The following is a 24574-nucleotide window of genomic DNA, read 5'->3' as shown; positions in this document are numbered from 1 at the left end:
CCAGCCATGTGCGTACCTCTGATGTGTTCAATGTGAAGCATCTTGTTCCTTTTGTGGGTGAGTCTTCTTCTGATGAGGATGATGCGGTTCCAGATTCGAGGACGAATCTTTTCTACCCTGGGGGGAATGATGCGGTGCGAGTCGAAGAGATTGGAAGATAATCTAATTAAGGAAGGGATTGGAAGATATATTCTAATCAAGGAAAGGATTATAATATATATTCTAATTAAGGAAGAGATTACAAGGGATATTCTAAATTAGGTAGGGATATTCTTGTTATGGAAGGAATATCCTAAATTAGTGTAATTAAATTGTAATTAGACGTAATTCCTAATTTAATACGTGTAAGTCCTATAAATACCCTGAAGGTATTCCATTGTAAGGGAGAAGAAGATTATTAATCAGAAAACGAGGTTTCCTCAATATCTATCGACTTTCGGTATTCGTAAGAATCAACGAATCTTGATAAAGGTTCATCCTAGCCACGCACGCTGCATCAATAACCCCACACGCAATGCGGTGTTGACAAAATGACTCAAATAAAAGCAAAAAGTATATAAAAAAGTATCCTTGTTCCAAATTGAGATTATCAAAAGAACATTAATTTCTTTTAATCTTATAAGTTTTCTTAAATAGTAATAGAAAAAATGTCATGTTCTATAACTTTTGCCCAACAGATTACTATATATAGAGAGGTAATACCAATAATAATAAATTATTCTACAGATGGTGATTATGAAAGTCAAATTAATATATAATTAAATAATTAGTTGGTGTTTAATTAAGAATGAATCAACAAAATACGACTCTTTTCAAATTCTCTGGAAATAATAAAGGTGTTTCTGGAGTTCGTGGAAATTTCGCCCATAGCCGATATGATGACATCATGGCTGATGATTTTTTTAATGTTCTAAAACAATGGATATGTAATTAATATATATATTATATGGTCCAAATTTAAATCCTAGCCAATTGTCACGCGAGTTCCTTTGTAGAATTTTGGGGATCTTCTAATAATTAATTAATTAATTAAAGACAAGGGCAGCGGGACCATAAATAATAATTGTAATTTCACGTTTATCATGTCTACATTAATTTGTATGGCCATCCTCTTCATTCATGTTCTGTCCTGTCCTACAATAATCTAGTATTTTTCATTATACAAAAAAAAAAATTGGTTTTTATTTTCTTGAGAATGGAAGGAGTTACAAACCCCCCTTTTCAAATAAAAAATGAAAAATAACGGAATGAAAATCATTTAAGTATCTTTTATGTTACCTCTGTTTTTTACTTTAATTTATTTAAACAACTCTGGTGGGAGATGTAGCACTGAAATGTCATGTCACTTACCAAATGCTAAAAATTAATTCAAGCTATAAAATGTCAATTGTTTGTTGAGGTTTCATAGTCTTCTAATTAAATATTATTCAAACTTTAAAGAAAATTAATTTTATTGGGCTTGTCAATTCCTTTTCCTTGCCGGTCCGAAAGATACAAAGAATAATAAAATAAAATAAAATAAAACATGTGTATGATGTATCAATAAAGATTTGTGATCACACATAAAACGAGTCTCAAATCGAAATCTCAAATCGAAATACAGTATTTGGTTCGCTAAACTGAAAATAACCTTTAATCTTCTTATATTCATTCAACCTAATTAGAAAATGGTAACTATATTATGTGGTTATTTCTATTTAGTTACTGGATAATAAAAAATTGTAAAAATTTAAATTAATTTGTTTATTTTGATAATTTATATCCAAATTAAAGTGTCGTTTTTATTATTTTATTTGAACAACTTATTTTTTATTTTTTAGTTAACCCAAAAATCATACAAAATAACATCACAAATAAACTTTAAAAAATTATTTAAAATACGTGTTACACTTCGAAAGTTGTGGAGTTTCTTAAAATATATATATATATATATATATATATATATATATATATATATATATATATATATATATATATATATATATTTATAATGACTTGCTTCAATATTGACTCTATCTCCCGGTAGTATCCGAATAAAACTTCGTCGGATCTTTCCTGAAAGATAACCTAGAATTAGATCTTCATTATCTAAGCGAACACAGAACATACCGTGCGAACACAGAACATACCGTTGGGAAGTGATTCAATAATTAACCCTTTGTGAATCCATTTTTACTTTTCATTCCAGATAAAATTTTCTTGAAGTAATAACTAATGGATGAGGAACAAGATTAGACAATTCGCTCTTTTTTTTTTTCACAAATAGGAAGTTTCAGATCCAATTCGGATATTAGAAGGATTACTATATATAACACAAAATTTCTCCGCCGATTCCTTGTAAGCGAGCCTCTCGGTCTGTCATTATACCTCGAGAAGTAGAAAGAATTCTCACTAAGGCGGAACGCTCCCCTACCAATGTATTTTTACATCCCACAGTTTCGGCAGATCGCTTAGCCCCGATATATATATATATATATATATATATATATATATATATATATGAATAATTTTCATGTCAGACACGGTTACACTTTGTTTAATAAAGTTAGCTCGATTTAAAGATTTATCTTTATTGAGAAAATTTATGGGAGTCTAAGATGTCTACCTCCTTTTTTGGTTGGAGTATTATTTACGGCGGTATTATCACTAATGATAAATGTATGAAAAAATGCATGACTATTGTGTGTTACAGAAAGATTGAGACATCTTCTCATCTACATTTACATTATCACGTTGTTGTAAGTATATGAAGTTTTTTTGGGGGGAATTTGACTGGTATACAATGAGTTATGCCAGAAACAATTAGTGACTATTGAGAGATATGGATTGGAGTGATTAAAAATGTGAGACTTAGAATATGAGTCTCTATTCTTATAATTTTTTGGTAGACTATCTATTTGGAAAAAAAATTCGAAGAACTTTTAATAACGAAAATATGTCGTTAAATATTATTCACAACGTCAATATCATGATGATGTTAAAGATTAAATCAGAAAAACATGTGAATTCGTGTGGAGATCTTATTACTTTGTTTAGATAGAGATGATAAACTAAATTATATAGGGTTTAGGTAATTGTTATTTCATCAGCCAAAAATCAAATTGTCAATGATATGACAAAAGTTGATAGATAATTAAACAATATCCATTATTTAAGCATGTCATCCTAGCAAAATTGTATTTTTGTTCGAGGCTTCAAGCCACCAACCATCTAGAACCTCTTCTATTATTCTCTCTCTATTAATAATACTTATAAATAGTGTTTTTAAATAAACTAATTTTATTGAGGATGATATTCATTTATTTGCTTTGTTTATTTACTTTGAATATTTTTTTTTTCTTTTATTGTGATTGTGCATTGTTTGTAATGTTTTTTTTATACTAAAACAATTATTATTTTCATTTAATTTTTTAGTAAAAAAAAAGAAGAAATAATTATTTAGTGGATTTGGTGAAAACCAACTAATGAATAATTAAATTAAAGCAAGTAAGTTCACGTGTAAAAGACAAGTATAAGAACGTTGAATAATTAATTGTAGACTTACTTTATTTAATATATACACTATGTATCTTAATTGTGAGTTTAATTACGGTATTGGATCGGCATGTTATTTGAACTTTCTTGCCATGAATAATTTGTGGGGTCAAAACTTTTGACTTTCCCTACAAATAATATCTACCCTTAAGGTGCTTTCCTCTGGACGTGCATAAAGCACTATATAATAATAATTAATAAATAAAAACAAGGTGGTCTAGAGAAATCCGGTTTTAAAAACGATGACTTTATGTTAATTGGAAGACCAACTATTTATCAATAGACAACAAATGTGTGATTCATATATACATATTTAATAATTGTAACAATTATAAAGCCGCCTCCTAGCTAATAATTAGTCAGATCCTCTCCCCCACCTTTGCAAATTCCTATGATATCATCCACTTATATATCAACGACTTATGAACCATATCCCCACAATTAATTAACCTTCCCAGCTAGCTAGCTCTATCTCATATGGAAAACTACCAACTTCTCTTCCCAAGTTCATCATCGGGGAACATGCTGAATTCTTATATTGATTATCGCGAAAGCCATGGTAATGGGTTTATCGGGTTGATGCAAAGCATGGGAGTCATTGATTCCGATCATACCCATATGTTGACTAGTGATAGTTCGAAGAGAAACAATATGGATATTGATGACGAAGATGATGACTACGAAGAAGAGGAGAAATCTGTGGGGAAGACGGTGATTAAGAAGGAGGAGAAGAAGAAAAAGAATAAGACAACTAAGGAACCTAGGTATGCATTTGAGACAAGGAGCCAAGTTGACATCCTAGATGATGGATATCGATGGAGGAAATATGGTCAAAAGGCCGTCAAGAACAACAAATTTCCAAGGTATATGTTATATATGTGTTTGATATTCTTTATTTGAAGTAATTGTTATAATTTATAATGATCAAATTGAGCTGAAATGCGAGTATTAATTTTAAGTGTGTGGGTGCATGCAGGAGCTATTATAGGTGCACCCAACAAGGTTGCAATGTGAAGAAACAAGTACAACGGTTATCAAGAGATGAAGGAATAGTTGTCACAACTTATGAAGGAATACATTCTCATCCACTTGACAAATCCACCGACAATTTTGAGAACATCTTGACACAATTGCAAATCTATTCCACTTCCCATTAGTTTTATTTTCCATTGTTACCTAGTTATATATGTTTGTCCCTAATAATCTAGATCAAATTAAGTTTATACACGTACATATATATATACTTGGCTGGACTCATCAGCAATGTATAAGTAGTACGTTCTTTTGAATACGAAGATATTTTTTCATTTCATTCATATACAATTTATTTTACACTACTAGTCATACATCATTTTTCACAAGTACTTTGTATATATGTACTTAATCAAGAGAAGCCGTGAAGTGTTGGGTGTCATTGATTGGTAGGCTGACTTAAACAAAGAAATAAACACTAAAAAAAACCTAATTAATTGACTACTCAATCGTAGCACCCTAAACCTATCTTTATCTCTTTTCATTTTTATAATGAGTTATTATGTTTGGATAGAAATGCTAGAGTGTTCTCTAGAGTAAGGAGAAATGAAGAACATGTTTGGAATGATATTGTTGTTGATGGTTTATATCTTATTCACAAATTGAGAAGAATTTCAATCACTATAAGAAATTGAAAGCTTTGTCAAAGATGATAATAGTGTTTGATGAAGTCACAAAGGAAACAATGTTGAAGGTGAGATAAAAATTGATGCATTGTGCCTGGTTTTTGGATACTTAAGATGCTGATGGTTTGGTTAAAAAAATTTAGTCTGTTTGTTGTATTTTTTTGACATAGTTTGTTTGTATGCAGTCTTTTTTCTAAGTGTTGAACTTTTATTTCTTAAGTTTGATAAATTGTTGTTTTGTCCTAATTTTCAAAACTTGTATATCTTTCTTCCCTTTTCAAATTTTAATTAAATTACAAAAAGTCATTTCCTAAAAAAAAAAAATTATATAAATTCAGCACAAGACTCTTTGCCTATTTTCAGTGCAAGATTTAGGCTACCACTAAACATTGTTCATGTGTACACTTTCGCAGCTGAAAGCTCAATGCCACCTATCTCTAGACAAAGACACTATTTTGTTGCACCATTCTCACTATCATATTTAATGTTTCAATTATCTTATTAGGCTTGATTTTACTAATTAAATTCCACTTTGTTGAAAGAAAAATAAAAGTTGAGAATTTAACTACAATATATATTTGATTTTAGATGTAAATAACTTGGGCAGTCAATTTCTGACCCGACATGAAAACACGATCCGAAACCAAAGACAAAAAAATTAGGTTATGATTATGTATTTTTTAATTTGAGTCGAAAAGTCGATATGTTTAACTTGATTAATAAACCGCTCAAAATCGGGTCAACCTTAAATTATCCAAAATAGACCCGTAAACCCGTTTATATATAAAGTAAAGTTTTGTGTTTGCCCTTTCATACTCGATCCATCATTTTTAGAACTTTTTTAAAATGAATTTGTATTTTTGTTTTGTGTTGTCATTTTAATCTGAAATATAGACGTGATATTAATAAAAATTGGATTAAATTAGTTTGAGTTCTAATTGAGTCAGATCATTCGGATCAGTTAAAATAAACATGTTAGTTTCACGTAAAAATTTTTAACCCGAATTACTATATCGTTCAGATTTATGTTAATATCGCTGAAACTGCTAACATGTATTTATTAATAAATAAATAATTTTATTCATAGAAAGATGTACGACCCGTTGGACTTGTTCAAGTGGTTGGTTTGCATTTAGACAAACCTAGCGAGTGAAACCTGGTTCCCGCCAACTCGGAGCAACGAAAAAGAAATGAAAATCTCATCCGTTTGATTTTGGCCAATATTCACGTTCACGCATTCTACAAAACGGACATCAATCAGTGATTAGTATAACGCAAGACGCAAACAGTTTTTCCTCGATCGAGTTCCTTCTATTCGCTATTCTTCTCCGAGGCGGCAAGTCTTTCATTCGATCTTCCTTCTGTTATTTAATTGTCTTACTCCATGCTGAATCTAATGATTTTTAGCCTTTCCGACCTATAATAATAAATGCTTAGTTAAAGAAACAAGGGAATATATATTTTATTAGGTTATACAGATGAACAAATCTGATCATATCGAGCTATTATTGGTAAATCCCGCTAATTAAGCTTTGAGTGATCGCGTGGTGTTAATTTTAGGTTTACAGAATTTATTGAAGTGAAAATGAAGTTCCAATCTAGGTTTTCGGCCGTTTTGATTGTTTTCTACTAGCTGTAGTTTCTATTAAATCTCTTTGTTTCATAGGAGAACCCTAGTTACTGTCAACTATTCAATTGCTTATTGTAATATTATTATAATTGTATGTTTCAGTGGCAATGACATTTTAACTTCATCTGATACCTTTCTTTTTTGTGTATAAGTACAGTGTATTATTACAATTACCTGAAGTTACTTTTATGCTGCAAGGTTCCTGTAAGAGATGATGAGGTATGTGCCTTCCTCTTAGCAAAAATTACATTACAAATTTGTATTGATTCTTTTACATTGGACCTACATAATAGTAATAGGTAACCAAGGCTAACATAGTGACAGTGTCTAATTCAAATTTAACATAAAAGGATTTCAAATATGTCAGCATCTCAATAATTGATAGTGATGAATAACCAGTCAACAGCACATGGGTTTTCATTCATACAAAATAAGCTTTTAAACTGATAAGGATTCTTATGAAAAAGGATAAGAGTAGTCATCTTCACTATTGTCTTGCCTAATGTATGAGAAAGCTAATCAGTAAAAACTCAGTTTCTTTTAAACGAATCTGTAATCCCCTGGTAATAAGTTTCTTGCCCATTTAGAAACATTTTTGGATATGGTTTTGGATGAGAAGACTTCAACAAAAATATGAATTCATGTCTAATAAGTTTTGTTTCAAACCTTACATAATCTAGATTGACATCCGATTGATATAATTGACAAAAAAAAATTGTTTCTAATGGGCCATAAATTTAATCTGGTTAAGTTCAAATTTGTTTATCTGAAACTTTCACTAGATTCTTCAATCTTTTATCCCTTTACTTGCTTGTGGTTGGCATCAATCTCTATCTGTCTTAGTCGATTTCTCTCTGCTTGATGAATTTATGACCAATAGTTAGACTGTCAATAAATATGGCTGGGTCAATGGTTGAATTTTCTTGAATGAAAATTGCGAAGTTGGTTTAGTTTGCTTCATATTCTCTGTACAAGTTGAAAAATACAACAGATGTCAGGAAATTCCACTACCTAATATGGTTCCCATTTTGATAAAAAGATCAATTTCGGGAATTAGATCATCAATTATTTAGCCCAACTAATCAAAATAATCTAATTGATTCTAAAATAATCTTGTTTGAGATAATTTGAGTTATTCTAGATAATGATATTTGAACACATTCAGAGGAAAAACAAAATTTAAGGGAAAATAAGCCCCATCCAATCCATGGGTTATATTCATGATCAACTATTCAACATCATGAAGACCAATATGGTTTTACTGAAATATAAGTTTTACTGAAAAAGTAAAAATAAAATTTCCCTTTTGACTGTCAAAAAAAAGAGAAAAAAAAAGCCCATCTTATTTTTCTTGCTTTCAGATGTGCAAAGCCTAGTAGGCTGTTAATAATGCAACTATCTGTTTAACATGTCATGTCCCAGTTAGGCAAAGCCTAGGCCTTGTTTGGTTAGACTTCTCACTCTCCTAAAGTCTTATTTTTATCCAAAAATATTATCTTAAGCATATTTATTTTAATAAATTTCATTATACTATTTTGTAAAAAAATATCATATAAATAATTTTCAACTCCAAAATTCTAAAAGAAAGCACCTTTTCAGAAAAAAAAAGCACCTCCAAATGTTGAGTTGAAATTGACATGGAAGAAGGGGTATGGGCTTAAATACAGAGGATATACTTTTTAGGGGTTAAATTTATATTTTAGGAAACAAGTAGACAAGAACCTTTTCAACTTTGTCATGTGGTTAGAATTTATACTGCTCATAACAGTTTTCAATTAAACCTATCTAAGGTAAGCAAGATTTGCACGAGGATAATACCCACACTTATATATTAATCTCTCTATTTACTCTTTCTGATTCCTGATTAGTCATCTTAAGAAAGTTAAAAAATTAAAACCTAATAAATAATAGCATATATATATATATAATTAATAATCATGCACATAGTTTTATTTTCTCTCCCTCGCCAGCCAGCCATTGTATTTAATATTTACCCTTAATTTTGTATGGTTAAAAAATGATATATAATAAAGTTAAGATGAACACTGAACCACGCATTAAAGCATAAATAAATTGTAATTATACTTTATTAAAATTTAGATGCAAGTTAGCATGTTATTTAGTCATTCGAGATGACACATCCCAACAACCAACATGATTATGCGCACATCTGTTTTTAAGATTTTATGTTTGATTTTTTAAACGCACAAACTACTGTGGCTTTTCAACAATAAAATAATAATAGCACTAACCAAATAAGGAAACATGTGGTGTTATCAGGATCACCCATTTTAAAGAGATCTGTTATTCTGTTTGGGGCAGAGCAAGGTGTTCAACATTTTGATGAATATAATAATCTCTTCTAGTCTTCATGTGACTTGTGAGTCATAATTATTATGCAAAAGTAGAGATTCTCTACCCCAACTTGAGTACATATATTATAATATTATTATTAATCACTTATAATTAAAGAACAACCAGAAGAAGAAGAAGATGCAGATGATTCCTATAAAGATTTAGCGACTGACCATAATAGTAAAAAGCATCCACATGTGCCAATTAGCCTTTTACACACTCCCTCCTTCCATATTACAAGATCATACAATTTACAATCTTTAAAATGAGTTTTGAATAGTTCCAAATAATAAGGTTATTAAAGGTCTAGGTTATAGCCACTCCATGGTCATAGACTCGTATGACTCATCTCTGTATAATAATTTCTTCTTTTTTGCTTGAATAATTTCTTCTTCTTAGGCATCATTATTGTGGATAGATTGAGGGGTCCCCTTTGGCCTTTTTATGGCCGGCTAAGGGCCCACACGCAATCAACTGTACAGCGTTCTTGATATCAATCTTCTTCAAATGCATCTCTCTTACCATCATCCACGTAAGCATCCATTATATTCTACATCACATTTAATGATCCTAGTCAAGTGCATGTTTGGATGCAATTGGATCATATTATATTTCATAATAATATCTTCTGATTCTGTTCTTTTGTTTAAAGGGTAAGATAACTTGATATTTATTGAATAATTAAATCATAAAAAACATTACCTTAAAGAAAACGAACTCCTACCTGTAAATCCTTCAATCAAAGAATATGTGACACTACTCAAATTGAGTAGTAGAACAAATTTAGAGTTGTTGGGACATTGCTACAAGTCTATATATGACACACATGGAGGAGAGATCTTACCCGTGGGTGGAAGTCTCAAATATTGAAATGATTATTGAAGACGATGTTGTTCTTTGTTTGAATGTTTTATTCAAAATGTCATCCCAATTCCCAATGTCTTTACATATAAGTTTTGTACAACAAATAAAGTTTTCTATCTGAAAAGCATAAGCATCAACTTCTTCTTGTTCCCTGAGTCAAGTTATGAAATGTCAAAACTTTTTGTAATTGCAATCTCATTAGAACAATATTGATCATCTAGATCTCTTAAACTCTTCACTTTTGATTATTTCCTAAAAATTCCCACGTTCAATTCCCTCCACAGCTCTTATATATACTTGGAGAGGTCATAGGGAAATTGTTTATCTTTTATCTTAGAAGCTATCCAATCTTTGATTTTTGACCACATTTCTAGGGATTTCTGCACATCTGTGAAACCTCTTCCACATCTCAAGTGAAAATGAGCGACCAATGTAAGCCAGAATCATGTGTTTGTTCCAATCGATTTAGAACATGTGATGAAGTACCTTGAGTATAATTGTCGGGTAAATTAGTTGGATCTTGTTGAATATTGAGACCTATAAAAAGTGGTCTAAGATCCCGTTAATAATGTAGTAAATTATCTCCCTAGAAACTAATAGAATAATCTTCCAGAACAAGAGGCATACAATGTTTCAGAGTTTCCTTTTGACAACGACAATATGGTTTCGAACTTAGAACGAGAATGTCTTATCCAGTTTTTAATCTCTCATTTTCAAGTTTTTCCATCAAAATGACTTGTGTAATTATGAAAGGCTACCAAAATTGCTCGAATCTGAGATCTCCTTGGCTATCTGAATTGATTCAATTGATCTTTTTTGTTGCCAATCCCCCTTAATTTCTTTTACCTGCTACAATTTACTTATTTATTTACATAACTCAATAATTTTCATTAAATAATAAACAATAGCAACATCTACAACACCTGAAGAACATAAACAACATGACGTTTAAAGTAGAAAAACTGGATACAATATTCATAATTCAGTTAAAAAGATCAATAGTGATACCCCAATATATTTAAATAAAATATGTAGGATACTTTTTGTGCTAGAAATCATACTTTATCAATAGTTATTTTGAAAGAAGGTCTCGGTAGCTTTGACCTTCAACACAGTAACAGTAAAATGAGTCATCCATGGTTATCTTCCTCTGGATTTACTTGTACCTTTTTCCATCAAGGGTAAAAGAGAAAACTTCTTCATCTAGGAACAAGCCATAGTCTTTTTAGTTGGCTATCGGCCTAATGATCTTTCTAGTAATGGGAATCCCTGTCAGAGAACGGACGGCTCTGAGAGCTCAAGGTTTAATTTGTAGGGTCTTTTCCTTCTCTTTCTCTTTACCCTTTTCTGCCCTTGATGAGTTCTAAGTACTCTCGCTGTTCCTGTCCCTTTCCATTTTTTTTTGTGTATTCCTCTTATGCATGCTTTACGTACGCCACTATTATATGTATTTCACTGTGTCAATAGTCATCTTTGTCTAAATCTCTCACTTTCTCTCTCGTCTCTTTCGGATGGAGGGTTCTCTTTACTTTGCTTAGATCTTAACAAAATGCCTATGCCCTTTGCGATGCTGTGGATTGAGTTTTGTAAGGTATAATAATCAGTACTCTTCTTCCAATTTTACTGGCTTTTCTCAATCCTCGTTTATGATGATTTCTTGATGGAAAGGACAGAATTGCATGTTTTCTTGATGCTTTGGGACAGTTGAAACAACTTTTTTTGCTTTTGTTTTTTTACTCATCTTTAATGGACAAAAGTTGGGTCAGACAATTTGCACCCTGTTATTTGGGGAGTTAAACAAGAGCTTTGAACTGTTTCCGTCTTCCATGATGATCATTCTGCCATGTTTCGTCTTGTCTTGTGGTAGTTTGGGAGAAAAGTGGGTGGAAGGGAGAGATCTAATAAGACTAATGAATTTCCTTTGCTCAACAGTGGAAACTAAACTTCAATTATAGTATTTATATTCGTCTAAAATTTGTGGCCCCCTAGAGTTATCTTCCAATTTATTTATTTGATATGTTGACCTGAAAAGGAAAATTTCTTAGATCTAAACGCAGATGAGAAACAGTATGGTGCTGTAAAAATAATTGATTTATCTGACCATTATTGGACAATTAATTTCTAGGAGGTTCCAAGAGTGTTTCTTTGTCATCTGTAAAATGCAATTTTGTATGCATCCTTGGTTCTTTCATCTTGAATTGTGGCTAAAAAAGTTCCATTCTTCTTGATATCATCATACTGTAGATTTTATTGGTCTTTTATATGCTGTTGACAAAAGCAAATATACATATTCTTTGTGAACTGTTTAAATTTACAGCAGGATTTACTCTCTTTATATATTTTTATCCTTAGAAACAGTAGTATTTGGAGCAATAAGTGGAGGAGCTTGTTTACTAAAAAGTTTGACAATGGGCAAGCAGAAGAATATGGGAACTTGAAAGAAATTTTGTGGGCTCAAGACAAAGTTAAAAAGGCTTTGGCTGAGCTGGAGAGTGGAGAGTGCTTCTTTGAATTCCAATTGGCTTGCTTTGTTAAAACGGGACTAACAAAAAGAAAAGAGGGAGATACCTTTCTGCTTTAGGAAAGACTGGTGGACTTGAATCTGAGTATACACCCCAATTAAGGCCAACAGTTTTTTGGAGAAGTCTGCGTCTGATGGAGCCATCTTCGTCGTCTGGAATATCAAAGAAAGCCAAAGCACCTGCTGCTGTTATTAACCAGATTGTTCAATGCTTGGTTGATGGCTGCAATTCTGACCTTAGTCAATGCAGGGAATACCACAGAAGACACAAAGTTTGCGAGCTTCATTCTAAAACAGCTAGAGTTTCAATCGGAGGTCGGGAACAACGCTTCTGTCAGCAGTGCAGCCGGTAAGCTTTCCCCACTCATTTTGATCCTCTTCAGCTGGAAAAAAGGAACCGGGATTGTGTTTATTTTATCATTAGAAATGAATAGAAGTTAATTGAGAATCGATCGGCTTAACTTAAAATTCTCATAAGCAAATCCATTTACTGTTTGTTTGTAGATCTCCAATTTTGCACAAACCCGCGTTTGTTAGAGCTTAAGATGGTTATGGATTTTGATTGTACATAGGAAAAAGTAACTTGATTTACAAAGTGATTTTTCTTTCTTTCTAAAGCCTCTTTGATAAACTGGTTGCAACTCCAAATGCAATTGTTATTGATCAAGTTCTATATATGTCATGGAGATAGATGTACTGCAACTGTGGTATGTCAAGCTTTCAAGTTACTAATGAGGTAGAATGTTCAGACCTGTTTATTTATTATATAAACATATCCTCTTTGATTTGATTGGCAATTTTGGTCATCTTTTCTTTATATATGCTCTTTGAAGGATTTGGATCATGATTGTTGTTTCAGCATAACAAACAAAAGTTACATTTTGTTTGTTTGTTTCAGGTTTCATTCATTGGAAGAGTTTGATGAGGGTAAAAGAAGCTGCAGGAAGAGATTAGATGGGCACAATCGACGCAGAAGAAAGTCTCAGCCGGAGTCTCTATCAAGAAACAGCAGCGGAAGGTTTTCTTACAATCAGCAAGGTTTTTTGCACTCTCTGTCATTAATTAATTAGTTGAAAAGGTAGTTTAAATAAGGTTAAATGAAGAAGAAAAGATGTGTTCTGTTTTGTTTTTCTTTCTGTTATATATATATAGCAGCAGGTCCTACAATACTGTCGTTCAGCAATCCAGGAGCGTTTCCAACATCATCTTGGGCGACGGGAGTTGATTACAGCTTGCAGAATGTCAATAATAACTACATTGAGGGTGGAAACGGTTTCCAAATTCTGCAAGGTGGAGGAGATGATGATATTAATCCTCTGCCAAACATTCCTCCAATGGCGGCTCATCTTTCTATGTCAGGAAATAACAACAGACTGAGTCATCATCATCATCATCAGATGCTGGATTCCGATTGTGCTCTCTCTCTTCTGTCATCTGCACGAGCTGAAACCACCACCACTAACCGTGAGATGGGCCTGATGATGCACACAAATCCCATTTCCTTGATGAATGATCCGAATTTTGGAAATCTCAGCCATTGTTCATACTCTCAAGGAATTGAGGATAATAACAGTTCTCAAGTGTTGGTGAACGATAGGAGGAACAACAACAACAACGAAAATTCTCATTGCCCAGGGATGATGATGATGTTTGAGGATGGTGAAGATGAACCCAATAACAATAATACACTGTCCTTCAGATGGTAGAAGGGTTGTGTGTTAGAAAGTTAGCTCCCATTTGATATTTTGTCGGTTTTGAAAAGAAAGAAAAAAAAGGTTTCAGATGGTTGAGCGAGCAGTCAGTCATTTATGATCAACGGCAAGCAAGAAAGAGTCGGTTTAACTTTGTATTATTGTTGTGTATCCACCTCAGTTCCATGTTGGATGCTATTTTCCCAACTTTATTCAATTCAAAGCTCTATTTTGAACTAATCAAATTATGGGATTTGTTTGTATGTATATGGTTTGATCTATTATTATTTTGCTCAAAGTTATGATGATTTTGACAGGCTAATTACTTAATAATGTCTGGTGTGTCGATGAAGATGACCGTTTGTCTTTAGCCCGTGTCAGTTATATAACCTCGTCTGCACAATGGTATTGAATGCTTGTGCATCTGGAGAAAACAACTAGAACTGCGAGCTTTCAGGTTTACCCATGTCTTCTGATTTCTACAATAGTAAATTAACGTGTATTTGTGTTTACCATGATTTAAAAAAAAAGTAAATATTTTGGATCATTTCCATTTACTACAAATTTGTATTTCCATGTAATGTAGTTGATGAATATAATGTAAATTTCAATCAACTGTTTGATTTCCCAATATGAATCATCCCGTTTGGGATGGTTTTTGGCCCGAAGTTTTTCCGAGATGGGACAGTGTTGATATTTATATTACGAATTACTTACTTTGGGCATAAAAGAAAGTCCTTAAAATAGAAGGAGAGAAGCATTCTGCCATCAATGTCGATCAGATGAAACCTGAAACAGTTCAAACATGACATGTGCCTTTCCTAATATGTCAATGGAAAAGCTCTTCAGGAATCATAATAGGTAAAATCCCACCTAACATATGTCTAATATTTATCTTCAAAGTTACATCAATTCAATCATATCTTTATTTCCTTTGTATTAATGGAGTTATTGCGACATCGACTTTTAACAACTTGTTCATATAAAGTCTTAAACACTATTCAATACTGGTAATGGAATGTCTTTTTAAATGAATTAAAAGAGGGTGTATAGCAAAACTAATTATTAAAATATTAAGAAAGTGAGGCTTATACTTCACTAACTAGTGTGAAAAATTAACTTATCAAATTTCACCATAAAGATGCATAAGCCTAAATCGATAGAGACAATTCTCATTTCACCTCAATCTTTATGGAATAATATTTAGTATGTGTAATATATTTTTAAATGAATTAAATTAAAAGAGGATTGTATAGCAAAAATGATGATTAAAATAAGAAAGTTAGGCCTACTTCACTAACTAAGTTGAAGAATGAACATCTCAAATTTCACTGGCAGATGCATAAACCTAAATATCAGTTACCTTTGTAGAATCATACTAAAAATATTGCGTCTATATATACAAAATTGATAAATAATATAATATTTATTATAAATAAACGAAAATTATCTTTGCCTAAGCTTTCATTTTCAAAACCCTTTTTTTTTATCGAAATTTTTGAATCATTTCAAACCCAGTTTTCATTTTCTAAATCTCCAAATCAAATTCTAATATAAACATTTAAGATCTACATTCGGAAGGTCCCAGTTTTCATTTTTTGAAATCTCCTAATCAAATTCTAATATAAACATTTAAGATCTACTCAGGCAAAACTGAAAATTTTATTTTGTCAGTTAGCTCCCCGAAAACAATTGGATTATTATTATCCACCGAGATGAGATTGTAGGTCACAAGTCCCCATTTATTATGTCCGATTCCGATTCTTCTGAATGTAGTAACCAGTTTTGTTATTAAATTTTTGTTTATAAATCCTCATTATGGTTTCTAAAGAAGAGCGTGGGTTCATGCAAGTATAAAAAATATGAAACCGTGATAGAAAAGAAGAAACTTGCAAGAATGTGAAGAACGTCATCAAAAAAAGAAGGAAGAAGAAGAAAATTGACTTAAATTTACATTGTTTCAATGATTTTGTAGAATGCTTCAATTAATCAATTTTGCGGACTTCAATAGAAGAAGACCTCAACTCACTTCTTCTATTAAATGTTTCTTAAATGGTGATGTGAACTTCATCAAACATGTCTAGAAGTTTATTTGAGTTGAATGAAATCTAATCACTTGGTTTAAGTGTGAAGTATTTAAAATTTCATATAAATAATTCTTAATACTTATAAAAAGCTTAAATTAAATTTCAAAATATATTTAACAACCACAAGATTATTCGTGGTGGAGGATACAATTTGATGATGCAATTATTACAATATTTAAATAATTAATAAAAAAAAAAAAAGGCTAATAGAATGTCAAAAAAAAAGAGAAGAAAATACGTGGCTAAACAAACTTTCCAAGCGGTTCATAGACCACTCTGTATAAATGGAATATGGAGAAGAGAGAGAGAGAGAGAGAGAGAGAGGGAGTCCAAGAACGCAGAAGGTCTAGTAAAGATGGGAGACCAACGACTGAAGAAGATTTCCTCCGATGAAGACTTGCTTTCTAAGGTATAAATTCAATTTCTTTAATCCACCCACCTACTACATACAGCTTCTAGCTAGGGTTTTGGAACTTGTATTGAAATTTGCTGCCTTTGGTAAAACTCATATAACAGTTTGAGAATTTGAGGGAGGATGAGAAGAAGAATGAGGATGGTGGAATGGAAAGAAATAGAAATAGAAATGATGAGATTATAATCAGGGAGCTTGGGAAGCTGAAGAAGCAGAACTTCATTACTCACTGCCTCCTTTCTGCCATGATTGTTCTTACTCTCACATGGCAGCTTTCTGAGGTTTCTATGATTTTCAAACTTAGAGATGCCATAACTCACCCTTTCAGATCCATTTCACAATTCTTCGGATTAAACAAAACTATACAGGCCCCCCAATCAATACTCAACGAATTGCCAGTTTTTGATCTTAAAAATGAACAAGAAGAAGATGATGAATGATTGATTGACTAAGTAAGTATTTCTTCTTCTTCTTCTATGTTGTTGTTGTTGTTGTAATGGAAGGAAGACATATATGTATCTATTCTATTCTATTGTACTAGTACTAGACAATTTACTACTTGCATTCCTAATTCCATTCACACAAGGAAAATATTCACTGTTTACAACATAAACAAATATCACACAACAAGAAGATTGATTGATTGATAGCTGCAACAACAAAAAATGAAATCAAAATGAAATCAAAATGGAGATGCAAGAATATAAGTCTTCTTTCATGATGAATTCACCCACCCCCCACCCAAACACAACAATGTCCCAACTTCAAATTCACATTATTATTATAGCTCTTCTTATGCATAGTTGAGACGGAAAATGTCATTGAAAACGAAAAAGCTTCCCTGGGGTGTTGGCATAAGATGAAACATCTGGTATATCACAAAAACACAAGGTAGCTATTTATATGTAACTTCAATTGCAAAGATCAACAAAGTAAAGAAACTGCAACTTCTTCTATATATACATACTACAGCACTGACATCATTTATTTAGATCTAACTGACATACCATAATTGAAGAAGCAAAGTGAAAAGCTACCATAACTGATGATGCTAAGTCAAGTAGTATATAGAAAGGGATTATTATTAAGTTTGTGTTAATCTCTAATCAATAATAGATGTGCATGAGAAGCTATATCTACTACCACTAAACTAAAGGCATATCTATATTTATACAACAATCAACCATAACTAATATACTCAATAGCAATGAATAATCAACCATAACAGGTCATGAATGAATGAATGAATGGCCAGCAGTCATGATTGGTTAATAGGAACGATCTCAAGGCATTCGACTATATGTCACTTATAAGGATTTGTAACAACAAATCTAAGAACATGAATATTTAGAACTAAATAGCCAGTGACGGTTTTCAGCTCGATTTCACAATAGAAATTGTCAAATACCTGGAGACTAGATCCTCAGATAATAAACAAGCATGTATTTTGTCAGATCTATTTCTATAATATCACCGCACAAGAATCATCCATTTTCAAGCCATTTCAACAACATTAAGTAACAAATTAAGGTCAAACGTCTTAACTTAGTTATGCGTTTGAGGTTTGATTGTACATACCTGGCTGAACTTAAGAGCGTGCTGTTCGCCAGCGAGTTGGAGATTGCCGCTGACAAAAACGAGCACGCCGCCACTAGGACCGGAAGGCTGGCAATCGACGGTGGTAATGCTATGTTGACACTGCTGAAAGGGAAGGCCAGTGAGCTTGGCGACGATTCCCGGAGAGCCTTGGATCTTCTGGCCTTCGAACGTCAACATCGATGAATCCTGGTATAGATTAGCAAGGGCCGGTCGATTCGTATCGAATGTCGAGTAGTAGTGATCGACAAACGCCTTTGCAACCGCATCTGGATCCATTCTCCGCTGTGGAACGCCTTCGACACTACCGTCCGTCTCTTCTCTGCTTCTCTCTCTCTCTTAGCTTAGAGCTAACGCTGGAGATTTTACGCTGACTGATTGAGGGAGAAGACTGAAAATAAAAAATAATAATGTAATAAAAAGGGTACAAACGTAAAAACAAACCTACCACCTGCTTAGTTTTTTTTCTTATCATTAAATTGTAAATTTTACATTGAAAACCTAATTATCTTTTTTTATTTTATTTTCTTCTAAACACCTGATTATATATTTAATTTTTTTTAAATAACTTATTTTTTTATCATTACTATAACTTCATTAATTAAATTATTGATATTAAATAAGTTTATTGAAGAAATGAGAAACTTAAATAATAATATTAAATCTTGTTTTATTTTTCTAAACAGCTGATTATTTATTTAAATAACTTATTTTTGCATGAATAGAATATAACTTCATTAATTAAATTATTGTATTAACTTATTCTTATTTTTATTAAATTTAAATATTAAATATAACAATATTTTTTAATAATATAATTCAAATAAATATTTTATTTTTATTGAAAATATATGATCAGTTTGATATAAAAAATTCATCCAATAAAAAAATATATATAACATACCCCAAAACAATCATCTCAACTTCAATTTAAAAGTTTTAAATAAAAATCATTTTGTTATTTAAACTACTCTAATGGGTTATAAAATATTAAAATACTCTTATTTTATTTTCTAATTTAAATCAATACAAAACATAAATGAAAAGGAGACCCTTATGAACCATAACTAATCCCATATGAATACTTAAGTAAGATCTCATGAATAAGCAAACATACATTAAATCTTTCTAAATAAAAGAAAAAGTCATAAAATTTGTACTCAAAAGATGAAAACAAGCAAGCAAGATTATCAGTAATGCAGCAGCAGGTAGTAGAAAAGTTTGGGCTGAACATCAACACCATGTAAGCTAACCACACCTTCGAAGATGTCTAGCCTCTCCTCACAAATGCATGAAAAAAAGAAAAGAAAAGAAAATGAAAGAAAGAAAGAGCGATTAGGCTGAAGCAGTAATACAGGGATGAAAGGCAGTGCCACAAGCCATCCAATGACGTTTCCTGCCATGTGGTAATGCACACCCCGGAACTTTCAACCATTCTTTCTTTAGGATATCGTAAGTAACAAGGCGGTAAACTTGTCTCGACTTCAACGAGAGCAAGAGCAGGCCTTTGTTACCTAAGCAACTCATCTTAAGGTGCTTTCCGTAAAATTCCAAGCACCATTCGTTTGGCATTCTGTCAACCTCCTTCCACAGAAGAGTCATCTTCTGCAGCTCCCACACACAAACGCATGTCACTGCGTTCTTTGTAAGCAAACCAACAAGCATGATTTTCCCCCCACACTCCGCAAGTGCTTGATCGCTCAATCGATCATTTGGGGATGGGGATAGAAACTGCTTCCACACACCACTTCTCATATCATACGACACTATTCCATCAGGCTCCGATCGCATGAAGTAAACACAACCCTCTACACAAACAGCCTGCGACTTAAAATTCAAGGATAAAGGCAGTTTAACACTTGACGGCATTGTTCCGGGCCTATCCCACGAGTTCTTTATGGAGTCGTACACTTCGTAAACCCCATCACAACACAACCACAGGATCTTATAACCTTCCTTTGTTGTTTTCCCGTTTAATGTCATGCCCACTGCAATTCGAGACCATACCCTGATAGAAGATCTAGCAGGTAGTTCCTTCAAGGATCCAGTGAGCGGGTTGAATAAATAGAAGCTCTTATGTCCAATATCCACAAAACAGATGAGACCACCTGCAGAAGCTACTGGCAAGATGATTACCTTCTTTTGGAATACAGGAAGGGGAGGATGGTACCATTTTTTCGAGGAAGGATCGTACATGGCTCCTGAAACCAAACAATCATGGGTGATTGTGTAAAACCAAGGCAATGTTGGCTGAATTTGATCATATTGTTGCGAGAAACTATGAGAATTCAGCAATGAATTCCATTTTTGGCAAACGGAACGAAATCGACAGAATGTGGCAGTAGGGAGTCTTGCAACAACAGCTTCAAAGAGGTCTTCAGGGAATTCTTTCCAGATCGCAGGATCCATGCCATTAGTTGAACTACTGATAATCTGTGATCTTCCCTTGCTCCGTTCCTTCTTAGATTTTTTGGTAGGTGCAGGCTTCCACGGTTCCAACATTTCAAAAGTTGCAGGCTTTGGATGATTCTGCATTATGAAACTAAAGTCACTGTCATCTGCAGTGCCATTATTCGGTTTGGCGAAGCACCATCTGCATAGAGCATAACAAAAAGCAAATTTAGATCATTTGGGCATTTTAAGTAGAGCTTGTTAAGACATTGTCACATCAAGTATCAATTGCACCACAAGCAAATCACATTGTTGCTATAGTTAAGAGAATGCATAGTGTTTCAATACCATGAGACAACTGCAGATTATAGGTTTCAAGTCAAATTGTTGCTGTAGTTAAGATCTTTTTGGTCCTCTTGTGGTTGTGATCATACAAAAGGACAACTTTCAAGAAGGTTCTTGAAGGGAACACAAGGAGGGTAATGCAAAAAAAATCAGTTGACATAAAAACACATAGTAAACAGAGTTGATTCTGCTCTATAGTGGCGCTCTTGTCTGGTTTGTTGCAGAGAGTAGTAAAGAGAATTGGACAATACTAACTCATTCCAAGAACCAAGATAGCTTCACAAGAATGGCTCTGTTGGAAACAGATTCTTAAGATCTGAGGTTTAGATGTTTTATAGAATGAACAATCTCATGAAGTACTAGCTTATCAAAAAAGTCATATTTAATGGTGATAGCCTATGTCTATCTGGTTAGACAGGATAAGCATTCCAGATGCAAGTTGAAGAGAGACATGCAACTTAATATGATAACAGGCTCATTGGTGTTGAAACAACTCATATGAGGAACTATCTAAAAGCAAGACGGTCACTATATATCCAAAGCCCCCAATATATACAAAAGCTACTATCGTCTTCTTTTTCTACACCAGGATTTTTTTTCTGGAGGAGCTATCTAAAAGCACAACGGTCACTATATATATCCCAAAGCCACCAATATAGACAACAGCTACTATCTTCTTCATTTTTTTCTGGAAGTGACTAACACAACAATATAGACCTCAGCCACTTAGTTCAACACTCTTACCCCTTGAGCTGCCATGGATGGGTAAAGACAACATCTACCATCATGAACAATAAACAGATATACGAGTACATTGACATTTCACAAACCCTTAGAGATTGGATTAGGGAGGAGAAATGGACAGCAGAAGACTTCAATATCTATTGTCTCTATCCTAAATAACACGTACTTCTTTAACATATGATGAGTCTGAAGCAAAGAAAATACACTATAACATAACCAATAATGAATTAACATCTGAGAACTCTGTTAAGATCCATAATAATTAAGATCAACATAGAGATTTTAATAAACTATATAGAGCCCATAAGAGAAACCACAATTTCACAAGATATGGAAGGTCACTCTGCACAAAATTACACCACAATGAAACACAACCTAACAAGTACTAGAAAGAAGATCAGACACCAAAGCACAAGCCTTGGTCACCCTCTTGTCAAACCCAATTGCAAGCCAAACAAGCTAATGGGTATGTAAGAGTTTTGACATATGTCCACTTATCATTTAGACAATTTTCGCTTGAACTACAAGTCTGAACAAATAGCATTTACCATTGATGCATATATATATATAGATTTTATAAATATGAAAGAGAAAAACAGCAGATATCCACCAATTTAAAACATTCTTTTCAAATTGTCAAACATTCTCGAGCAATCACATAAGATCATTGAACAAATCAATGATCAGCGAGTACCAACTAAATCATAGACCTCCTTTTCTCATCCCAAGAATCTACTAATTTTGAGAACTAGGGCAATAATTCCTAAATCAGTTAAAGAAGTGAGAAACACAAGAGAAATCAAGTTGGAAAATGTGTATTGAAAAGAAACAGACGTTGGCTGCTAAGAGGAAGCAATAAGATGAGCATACATATATACATTCTAGTGATCCAGAAGAAATAAAGAAGAAAAATGAGCTAGACGCTCTATTTCCCAATTAAAACAATGAATCGTTTTCACATTCAATAGTGTTCATTGATTCAAAATTACAAAAAACAAACAAACAAAGACAAATCCAATTAAATCACAAATGAAGAATAGTAAATTAAGAAACGAGAATAACTAGACGATCGAGTAACAGCAATTAGTAGAGCTTACACAGTAAACCCCCTTGGAATACACAGAGACAGACAGACAGACAAAATCAGACAAGAAAAGAAATAGATATTGAGAATAAGAATCGAAAGAGAGACCTGTCGTATAGAGGAGGCGGAAGCGGAGGCGGTTGAAGATGAAGATTGTAAGATGAGACGGCGTAACCGTAGATTTCGGAAAGTTCCTGTGCTTCAGCGATGAACTGCCTCAGCATGGCCAGCTCTTCCATGCCCCAATCGAAGCCAGTGTGACCTTCCCTTTTCTTCTTCTTCCTTCTTCTTCTTCTTCTCTCTCTCTCTCTCTCTCTCTCTCTCTCTTCTCCCGTCCGTGTGCGTTTCTTTCTCCAGTTACCCACTCTTCCTTTTCCACGTCGACTTTGCCTTTTAACCATCTAAATCATTTTATTTAATGGATCTAAATTTAACTTATCATTTCATAATTTTACTCTTATACATATATTAATTATTTGAAAATACAATATGAATCTTTAATCATTAAGACCATATGTATATGGAATAGGAAAGTGTAAACCTAATAATAATAATACTCATGTTTGTTGTTTCGAAATTGTACACAAGTCCCTCTACTTTCAATTTACATGTGGTCCGCACCCTTATTCTTTAACTTTTCCTTTTTTCGTCTTGGAAAAAGGATTCACAGATGGGTTGGGACCCCTTTATTTTTTTACCAAATTGACATAAAGCCCAGAAAAAAAGTGTTTATATATGAAATGTTATTGGAGTCAAATTTCCTTAAAATCAAAAGATAAAAAAAAACACTTTTACCCATAAAATGAAATTTAAAAACTTTAATCACTTAGATTAAAGAAAAAATAGACTATAATAGAAAAGATATGACCACTTATAATAGATGGCGGATCTACCCATAAGCTACATAGGTTATATAATCCGAGTTGGTAAATTTTAACTTCTAACTCCAATTTTCAACACACCATCTTTTCAAATAATTAAGTTAGGTTTAAATGTTGAGAATAATGATAATTCATGGGTTTTAGTAGTTAGGTAAGGTTTGTACATCCATGACTCTTGACTGCTAAGAATGATCTTCTCAAACGTCCAAGTAATGCAACAACAACAACCCAACTCCTACATTTTTAAATATATTAATTAATCACCATCAATCTCAATTTTTTCTTGCCTTTTTCTTAAAGTCAAATTTTTGTATTATCCCTAGCCTCCTATTTGATCTTTTATTTTAATTAAATTGGGATCAAAATACCGACACAAAGTCCACATGGGTTACTATCAATCAATGTTAAAAATTAGCTTTAAACTTCAAATCAAAACACCTATGAGGACAATAATTTAAATTATAATAGTACTACATAAAATTTCACGAAAAATTAGTTATAAAACCAAGGCTTACCAAACGAGAGCATTTAATAAATAATAACATTGTCCACAATTTACATCTCCTAGACTAGACATGATGAGATAGATGTATGGTAACAATGGCAAGTGGCGTGGATTAAATAAATAATGTATAATTCTCATAATATATATATACAATTGGGGTTTTGAATAATATCAAATAATGAGCCATCTTTGTCACAAAAATTATATTTGGGGTTAATTTCTTAACATTGTGGAATTAATTATTTTTTTATGAAAATAATATGCTCTGAAATCAAC

General features: G+C 32.6%; 4 protein-coding genes across 5 annotated transcripts; 2 read left to right on the top strand and 2 right to left on the bottom strand.

Moving 5' to 3' along the window:
- The first annotated feature begins 3903 nt into the window (after nucleotides 1-3903).
- On the top strand, nucleotides 3904-4762 carry LOC124927290 (probable WRKY transcription factor 75). The gene is made up of 2 exons (XM_047467683.1): nucleotides 3904-4397; nucleotides 4511-4762. The coding sequence occupies exons 1-2, from the start codon at nucleotides 4012-4014 to the stop codon at nucleotides 4689-4691; spliced, it is 567 nt and encodes a 188-aa protein (XP_047323639.1). The 5' UTR covers nucleotides 3904-4011; the 3' UTR covers nucleotides 4692-4762.
- Nucleotides 4763-11310: 6548 nt separating this feature from the next.
- On the top strand, nucleotides 11311-14520 carry LOC124928163 (squamosa promoter-binding-like protein 13A). 2 transcript variants are annotated; one of them, XM_047468691.1, is made up of 4 exons: nucleotides 11311-11632; nucleotides 12394-12911; nucleotides 13461-13600; nucleotides 13718-14520. In XM_047468691.1, exons 2-4 carry the CDS (start codon nucleotides 12697-12699, stop codon nucleotides 14266-14268), a joined length of 906 nt encoding a protein of 301 aa, XP_047324647.1. In that variant the 5' UTR covers nucleotides 11311-11632; nucleotides 12394-12696; the 3' UTR covers nucleotides 14269-14520. The 2 variants fall into 2 exon arrangements, with proteins under 2 accessions (XP_047324647.1, XP_047324646.1); XM_047468690.1 differs by having other exon boundaries at nucleotides 11313-11632; nucleotides 13715-14520.
- Nucleotides 14521-17308: 2788 nt separating this feature from the next.
- LOC124924142 (nuclear transport factor 2B-like) lies at nucleotides 17309-18716 on the bottom strand. Its single transcript, XM_047464218.1, has 2 exons — nucleotides 18331-18716; nucleotides 17309-17620 (listed from the first exon to the last, which is right to left on the bottom strand). Exons 1-2 carry the CDS (start codon nucleotides 18625-18627, stop codon nucleotides 17546-17548), a joined length of 372 nt encoding a protein of 123 aa, XP_047320174.1. The 5' UTR covers nucleotides 18628-18716; the 3' UTR covers nucleotides 17309-17545.
- Nucleotides 18717-19399: 683 nt separating this feature from the next.
- On the bottom strand, nucleotides 19400-23328 carry LOC124924141 (F-box only protein 6). The gene is made up of 2 exons (XM_047464217.1): nucleotides 23021-23328; nucleotides 19400-20941 (listed from the first exon to the last, which is right to left on the bottom strand). Exons 1-2 carry the CDS (start codon nucleotides 23311-23313, stop codon nucleotides 19684-19686), a joined length of 1551 nt encoding a protein of 516 aa, XP_047320173.1. The 5' UTR covers nucleotides 23314-23328; the 3' UTR covers nucleotides 19400-19683.
- Between the last annotated feature and the right edge of the window lie 1246 nt (nucleotides 23329-24574).

The sequence above is a fragment of the Impatiens glandulifera genome, chromosome 2 (assembly GCF_907164915.1).
Source record: "Impatiens glandulifera chromosome 2, dImpGla2.1, whole genome shotgun sequence".
Lineage (NCBI taxonomy): Eukaryota > Viridiplantae > Streptophyta > Magnoliopsida > Ericales > Balsaminaceae > Impatiens > Impatiens glandulifera.
This window is presented reverse-complemented; position numbering and strand designations above follow the sequence as displayed.

Bases quoted from the DNA above. Each gene is read 5' to 3' on its own strand.
- LOC124927290 (XM_047467683.1), top strand. From the start codon at position 4,012: ATGGAAAACTACCAACTTCTCTTCCCAAGTTCATCATCGGGGAACATG. The intron at 4,398-4,510 runs GTATATGTTATA...GGGTGCATGCAG, and splicing joins AAGAACAACAAATTTCCAAG to GAGCTATTATAGGTGCACCC.
- LOC124928163 (XM_047468690.1), top strand. From the start codon at position 12,697: ATGGAGCCATCTTCGTCGTCTGGAATATCAAAGAAAGCCAAAGCACCT. The intron at 12,912-13,460 runs GTAAGCTTTCCC...TGTTTGTTTCAG, and splicing joins TTCTGTCAGCAGTGCAGCCG to GTTTCATTCATTGGAAGAGT. The intron at 13,601-13,714 runs GTTTTTTGCACT...ATATATATATAG, and splicing joins GTTTTCTTACAATCAGCAAG to CAGCAGGTCCTACAATACTG.
- LOC124924142 (XM_047464218.1), bottom strand. From the start codon at position 18,627: ATGGATCCAGATGCGGTTGCAAAGGCGTTTGTCGATCACTACTACTCG. The intron at 17,621-18,330 runs GTATGTACAATC...GTGATATACCAG, and splicing joins ACGCTCTTAAGTTCAGCCAG to ATGTTTCATCTTATGCCAAC.
- LOC124924141 (XM_047464217.1), bottom strand. From the start codon at position 23,313: ATGGTTAAAAGGCAAAGTCGACGTGGAAAAGGAAGAGTGGGTAACTGG. The intron at 20,942-23,020 runs GTCTCTCTTTCG...TGCTCTATGCAG, and splicing joins CCGCCTCCTCTATACGACAG to ATGGTGCTTCGCCAAACCGA.